At 36.1% G+C, this 7,500-nt stretch overlaps 2 protein-coding genes across 3 annotated transcripts in view; both read right to left on the bottom strand.

Moving 5' to 3' along the window:
• LOC125028083 (putative nuclease HARBI1) overlaps nt 1–2,000 on the bottom strand; it is a 6,844-nt gene extending 4,844 nt beyond the window's left edge. The window contains exons 1-2 of one of the 2 annotated variants that reach the window (XM_047617396.1): nt 1,888–2,000; nt 1,022–1,172 (exon numbers count right to left, since the gene is read on the bottom strand). In XM_047617396.1, coding sequence (XP_047473352.1) covers nt 1,022–1,131 — 110 coding nt within the window. In that variant the 5' untranslated portion in view covers nt 1,132–1,172; nt 1,888–2,000. Of the gene's footprint in view, nt 1–1,021; nt 1,731–1,887 lie in introns of those variants that run through there. The other variant, XM_047617395.1, reaches the window with a different exon arrangement.
• A 1,179-nt stretch (nt 2,001–3,179) lies between these two features.
• Nucleotides 3,180–7,500, bottom strand: part of LOC125028085 — a 5,072-nt gene continuing 751 nt past the window's right edge. The window contains exons 2-5 of the mRNA XM_047617399.1: nt 4,918–5,046; nt 4,318–4,535; nt 4,042–4,141; nt 3,180–3,874 (exon numbers count right to left, since the gene is read on the bottom strand). Of these exons, the coding sequence (XP_047473355.1) occupies nt 3,698–3,874; nt 4,042–4,141; nt 4,318–4,535; nt 4,918–5,001 (579 nt within the window). The 5' untranslated portion in view covers nt 5,002–5,046 and the 3' untranslated portion in view covers nt 3,180–3,697. The remainder of the gene's footprint in view (nt 3,875–4,041; nt 4,142–4,317; nt 4,536–4,917; nt 5,047–7,500) is intronic.

The raw sequence follows: 7,500 nt of genomic DNA, 5'->3' as shown, positions 1-7,500 counted from the left end.
TAATCAATTTACACTAATTATGTTAAAGGCTGTGAATTAAACATTTTCATGTTATACAATATACTATGTACTTTATATATTTTGTACAACTTAATATATAATTAACCCAAAGCAATAAGAAAGGTACTGCCCATATAAACTTTAGTATATGAAAAGAAAATGCTAATGAATCTAAATTTAGGAAATCTTTTCATTCTGGCTACACACAAGCAACATCACAAAATCCACAGCACATGAAATAGACAGAATGATGAAATCCAGGAAACATGGGATATATGGGGTCAAATTTGGCTGTGATCATATACCTTTGGTACTTTGGAGACATATTCTGGCAATATTGAGCTAGTTCATAATTTGCTGACAAATTACCAAGGGTTTCTCAATTATATACCTAATGCTTATGGTCTTGATCATGGTGATGGTGAAAATTTTGTCCTGTTTTTTGTTATTTATTCAGAACTAGTCTGTGATGAAGATCATAAAAATTCTGGTATTGGTGGATTATCTATGATATATATAGAACTTTTAGTTTGAAGAAACCATCTACAGCAATGGCATTGGTAGTAACTGGAATTGTTCACTATGAAGTTATGTTGAAGGCCTCAGTGTCTATTGGCACTCTGGCTAAAGCCAACACATCTTTACCACATATATCTTTGTAAACCTCCCAACCCAAGCTCCAAGATTCTGGCAAGATAAAGTTTGTAGACTTTCCTGTGAATTTATAGTCAACTAAGGAAGGTTTCCTTGTCTTTATTAAAGTGCACATGTGTGCGAGGCCATGACAATTGCTAAACCCTTTATATCTGGAAAGGCGTTTATGATAATTGAGGTAAGTATACGTAGTAACATGTTCTACTCTTAATGTTTATGACGTTCATACCATAATTATCCTATCATATGTCATACCTTCCCCAGTTCGTACGATGACCTGCTGCTAATGTATAAGAACACCCTTATGTCTCACCTATAAGCACTATAATATTCGGAAATGATCTATGACTGATAATGCTAGACTTACGATTTGTGAACTTCTTGTCTGTGTAGAATATCACGGGCATTATCCACGGAATCTAACTCTTCGCCGAGGATCAAAGCGAAGAAAGATTCGTATTCTTGATCTAACGGCATTTTGGCACAACAAAATACACTTTCCTTGGGGAAAAGGAACACTGAAACATTGATTGATGCGTTATTTAAATTTGCATTGTTTACACTTAGTATTTCCAAGTTGAGCGGTTACGTTACTACGATATAAACAGGTTTGCAATAGAAAATGTAAAGGCTTAAGGGGTATACTATGACATTATTATTATTTATTTGTTTATTTATTTATCATTATTATTATTTTAAGATTGCTGTAGCTAGGAGAGAAAACAAAGAAAGTATTTTATTTTTGGAGACTAGTTAAAGAATTAATCTACCGGCCCCGAATGGCAAAAATACTTACCACATCTAATATAATTTTAGCGTATTAATTACCCTTATACAAAGATGCCTCTACAAGTGCTGTGTCATCTAGGAGTCAATTATTATCCTAAATGACAATTATAATGGCAAAAACATCAATATCCTTAGAAAAAATCAGGGAGTGGGGAAATCGGTCATATGGGCTCACTCATTGCCTCAGAAGATTAGGAAATAGACGGTAGGAACAAATGGCAGCACCCAAAAATTAATTAATAGTATAAATAAATAAACAAATAAATAAATACATAAATAAATATATATATGTGTGTGTGTGTGTGTGTGTGTGTGTGTGTGTGTGTGTGTGTGTGTGTGTGTGTGTGTGTGTGTGTGTGTGTGTCTGTGTGTGTGTGTGTGTGTATGTGTGTGTGTGTGTGTGTGTGTGTGTCTGTGTGTGTGTGTGTGTGTGTGTGTTCTTACCTAGTTGTTACAATACGGGAGAACTAATTTCATGCGGTCCAGTCTGCCATATTTAAATTACAATATAACTTTTTAAATTGATGCACATTTTTTTTGCACACAACGTTATATGGAAGACTGTTCCATGTTTCAGTAGTTCTGTTTGGGAAACTTGACATTTTTCTCGCCTTTTTTTATTTTCAACTTTTTGCTGTGTCCTCTCGTCCTTCTTGTGTTCAAAATTATAAGGTCATCTTCGCCTAATTTCAACCTTCCTGTAATATAGTTGAACATCATTATCATGTCACCTCTTTTTCTTCTTTCTTCCAAAGTAATAAAACCTATTTTCTGTAGCTTTTCTTCGTAGCTCATATCTCTTAGAGTAGGCGCCCATCTTGTGGCTGCTTTTGGAACTCTTTCTAATTTATCTATATCCTTTTTTAAGTGTGGACTCCATACCACTGCGCCATATTCAAGACTAGGTCTTATGATGGCTGTAATGACCTTCTTCACCATGTTTTCGTCCACATACACTAATGCCCTCTTCATGTTGGCAATCAGCCCTAGCATTTTATGAACCTTGTCGTTTATATGATTATTTGGGCTTTGGTTCCTTTTTATGATTACTCCAAGGTCTTTTTCTTTATCTGCCTGGTTTAATATTACGTCTCCTAACTCGTATTGGTCTAGTGGACGATTTTTACTTTCTCCGAACCTGACTACATGGCATTATTGGTGTCTGCAAACATATTAAGATAACTACCTGGGCTTATGTTTGACCCTAAATCATTTATGAAAATAGTAAACACAATCGGCGCCAAGACCGATCCTTGAGATACTCCGGTAGTTACTCGTCGCCATGTAGAGTGCTTCCCTCTAATTACGGTGTGTGTGTGCGTATGGGTATAAATAGATATATATGTATATTTATACATATATATATATACACACATACACACAATCGTATATATACACACACACACACACGTGTGTGTATGTATATATATGGATAAATATATACAATATAGATACATATAAATATATTTATGTACATATATATATATATATATATATATATATATATATATATATATATATATAGAGAGAGAGAGAGAGAGAGAGGCGTGAGAGAAATAAATGAATGAAATATATGAATAATGGTAATGATAATTATAAAAGATGGATGTCATATTTTCTGACATTAGGAAGGGGGAAACCTGAGGTAAATGTCACCTTAGCTAATCAGTTAAGGAACTTGCAGTAAACAATTTGGGGATAATCTAACTTAACGTAAATAAATAACAAGCGGCATGGCCGTTCAATATAATCTTTATTGTTTTTTTTTCACAGAAAGCAAAATGCTTAAGTGTATATATTATCAACAGATGAGGGAATAAGCAGAGATTAAAATTCTTCTTTTCTAAGAATATATGATCCTATAGAGGCCTGATTACCAAAAGATATCAGTATAGAATGGAAAAAGATTATACAAACTTTTTTCTTTTTCTTTATTCACAGGATTATTCTATATTACATAAAGACTACATGATCTTCAGTGCCTAATGTTTTGACATAACGCACACTAGCTATACCCTTCTTCAATTACAAAAGACTAAATATGACATCTTCAGCTTTAGAAGCTGGAAAATAGCTATGCTTAATACTTAACTAACACATTCATAGAAAACATTCGAGGAAACAGAATAACACATCCAGAGTATATAACACATTAGCTACTGTGTGTATATGAACACGCGCACACACACACACACATATATATATATATATATATATATATATATATATATATCATAAATCAAAGTCGACTAGATCATGAATTGATAAAGCAGCTGATCCGGTCAATGACGTAGGTCACGAGAGGAGTCACCATGTCACTGATAGACACGGCGGTGGAGTAAGTGGCGTCGACCGCCACCACGGACCAGCCGTGTGCGGTTTCCACCACCCTTGTGAAGGTCGGCTTCCACGTTTCCAGCGTGCTGTCCAGCTAATGCAAATAAAGGCGATCTTTTTATTGTGAAATTTAGTCTTTCTCATTGTGAAATACACTCACTGTACAATCAATGGCAGTTGATTTAACAATATCTGAGACCAGCCATAATAATCAAATAACAGTTCAAGAATAAAATCTAGATTTTTCAGTGAAGTGAGTACCTGCTGTCCTATCGTCACTGTAGAGGCTGGTGAGCGGTTGTCGACGCGATGTGTTGCACAGCTTGGCTTGGGGACACTCTGGCAGTCGTGGCACCATAGGCTAGGGGTATATATCTTTTATATATATATCGTTTATTCTTCCCAGAATTCTTTCTTATAAAATTGCATCAAATATGGACAAAGATTATATCCAGTTTACACAATCACACAAAATGAGCATCACACTACAAACACACCATTAACTCCCCCCCCCCCCCCTCCCACACACAAACATACCTACTGACAATATCCCCGTATTTGACCATCGTTAGTACGTCATTATTAGTCTGCAACTTGTCGGCAGACATCGTTCGCGTCACCTTGCGACACAACGGACATTCCACCTTGCCTCCGCGCAGCAGTTGATGAACGCACTCCTGACAGAAGGTGTGATGGCAGGACAGGTACTTTGGGGGGCGCTTCTCACAGAATTCGTCTAAGCACACCGAACACGCCTTCGAAAGGGATGAACGTGAAAGATGTTGCTACTGAATGGCAGCGGGAAAGACGAGACACGAGAATATATCAAATATCTTCAAGCTGAAGATAATATTGAGAAACTAAAAGATCAAGGTAACCGTAATGACTCTATTACCAGCAATCGAAATATCTATAAACCATCTCGTGACTTTTTTTGTCTCGTAATTCAATAAACAAAACTTTCAATGTGCAACATCAATCTACACATACCGACTTAGGTGGAATGCATATTTTCAAAATTTCGATTGTGGCGGGGTAAGGAACAAGGTCTATACTTCTACAGACCTAAGAAAGGGTGAAAGAAAGGAAAGGGTGGCAGAGGGAGGAGGCTGTCGAGGGAAGGATGGTATTACTCACAGGTAGGAGGGAGTGTGGGTTCTCTGCAAGCTTGGCATAATTAGGCGTTGGGGAGTCCTCGGGCAAGCTTGGGTAGAGGGACATCCTTCACTGCGAACTTGTTCTCGTGTAGAATGAGGTACGCTGAAACTGGTAAAATAATTTAGGTTAATCGGGGGAATAGCAGTATACTGAACACAAACTTAAATACAGAAACTCATTTTTTTTTCTCTTTATGCCATACTCAAACACATACAATATAACTTTCAGATAACTGAGTACAAGTACATCTGAAGACTAAATAAAGAGAAGTAAGGATATTAGCAAAATGTCTTAAATACTAATACCCTAACCATTCCTTAAGTTTTAACACTATAATGACCCCAGGCAGAATACTTGGGAGCTTAAATAACCACCGACCGACTGAACACTAACATATACGATAATTTCAACAGAAATAATTCCTCAATGTTTTTCAAACTTTTTCATTTGTGATTTTTTTTTTCATTATTCAAAAATGATATTAACAAATTACATGTAAATACACCTCCCACACCTGCCCCTAAAATAGAAGACAAGTTATAGTGAAACTGCCGTAAACCAGAGAGATAGAACGAGTGGCACAGCGCATCCTGTTTTGGCAACATACATCATATTACTGCGTCGTATGCTGCTAGTCTTTCTTTTAAGCAAAAAATAGACGTTTTCAGTAATTGTACTTTTACTACCTAGACCGTGAAATTAGTTATATTACTTCTTTGAGCCAAATCATTTCGTAAAATCTAAATTAATTAATTATAGCTAATTGGTAAGATTGGAGGCTGCTAGTGACGAGGTGAAAAGTAATGCTAATAATGATTATAAAACAAGTAACAAATTCAATAGAATACTGCAACCACCACTACAAGCAATATACTTTATCGTAATGTTTTAGCAACATGATGAATGATGCTAATCGCAGCCCTAATAACGAGCGACAGGTCATGATGTTTGTAATCATACCTTTTCTACATTTGTCGCAATTTTTAAAGATATTGATAACAGAATGTCTGTGCGTGCTCTGTCCCTCTGTCTCTCTGTCTCTGTCTGTCTCTCTCTCTCTCTCTCTCTCTCTCTCTCTCTCTCTCTCTCTCTCTCTCTCTCTCTCTCTCTCTCTCTCTCTATATATATATATATGTGTGTGTGTGTGTGTGTGTGTGTGTGTGCGTGTGTGCGCGTGTGTGCGCGTGTGTGCGCGTGTGTGCGCGTGTGTGCGTGTGCGTGCGTGTGCGTGCGTGTGCGTGTGCGTGCGTGTGCGTTCGTGTGCGTGCGTGTGCGTGCGTGCGTGCGTGGGTGCGTGCGTGTGTGTGTATGTTCATGCGTGTGCGTGTGTGTACTTACATGAATGATTGCATACATATACATATACATATACATATGCATACATACATACATACATATAATCATCATCATTAACTTTATGAACATTACCAGGTTAACATGAATTTTAGCGCAAATTAATGTCATTCGTTTCACAGGAACTGTCAATAAAATCCGTTTCCATTCAGTCGTCTTTCTGTTTTTGATTTGTTCGGATGGAATTCATGCTAATAAAGTTGCCAAGAACGAACTGGAAACGTCTGCAGTCGTGTTGTGGTTGTTAATTATTATTATTATTATTATTATTATTATTATTATTAGTAGTAGTAGTAGTAGTATTTTATTATCATTGTTATTATTATTATTATTATTATTATTATTACTATTATTATTATTATTATTATTATTATTATTATTATCATCAGCAGCAATAGTCTAATGTCACAAGCATGTTCTATATTAAGAAATAAATGGAGGCTCTAGCATGGCTACAAGGGTGGTATTATAGCCAGTTGAATGTAGTGTCCTTTCCACGTATCTCGGATGTTGGGCAACGTTTTGGAACGTTAAGTGCAATAAAATAAATCACAAACGTATAGTACTCATTGGTATTATCCAGGGCCTTTTCCAAGATTTTATTTATTATTATTATTTTTTTTTCTTTTGGTGAAAGACTAAAATGGGTTTACTTTATTAACGTAATCAAGGTTATCACACGAAAACAATACCCTTCTAGCAGTAATCAGTAAATGGGTAGTAATAGTGGCTATAATAATAGCTTAACGTTGCCAGCAGATCATAAAAGAGGGGGGATGCGTAGTCATTTCTAGTATTTCCAGAAGACAAAAACAAAACAACAATCAAACAGTAAAGATATGTTGATTTGTTGCCTCTAGTTCTCGCTTCACAGATTTGTTCTACTGTGCCTGCAAGGAACTAGATAATCAAGCCTTAACTCTCTCGGTGCAAGAGCCTAGCACTCGCCAAGGGTCGTACAAAAACGCAGTCCAGTGAGTCAATGCAGCGCGGAGTGTAATGCAGTATGCATGTTCTCAGTTAGGTAATAAAGTATGTGTAGATATGACTATAACATAATGCCATTTTGTTTTACCTTAAAAAAAATTCATCATCAGCATCATCGCCATAAATAGTTACTGTAGTAGTAGGAGTATGTATAGGAACAAAAACAGGAATAATAGTGGTGGTAGTATTACTAGTAAAACTAGAATTAGAAGTATTAATTAA

This window comes from Penaeus chinensis, chromosome 8 (genome assembly GCF_019202785.1).
Source record: "Penaeus chinensis breed Huanghai No. 1 chromosome 8, ASM1920278v2, whole genome shotgun sequence".
In the NCBI taxonomy this organism is placed as follows: Eukaryota; Metazoa; Arthropoda; class Malacostraca; order Decapoda; family Penaeidae; genus Penaeus; species Penaeus chinensis.
Note: the sequence above shows the minus strand (reverse complement) of the source record. Positions and strands in the feature narration are given on the sequence as shown.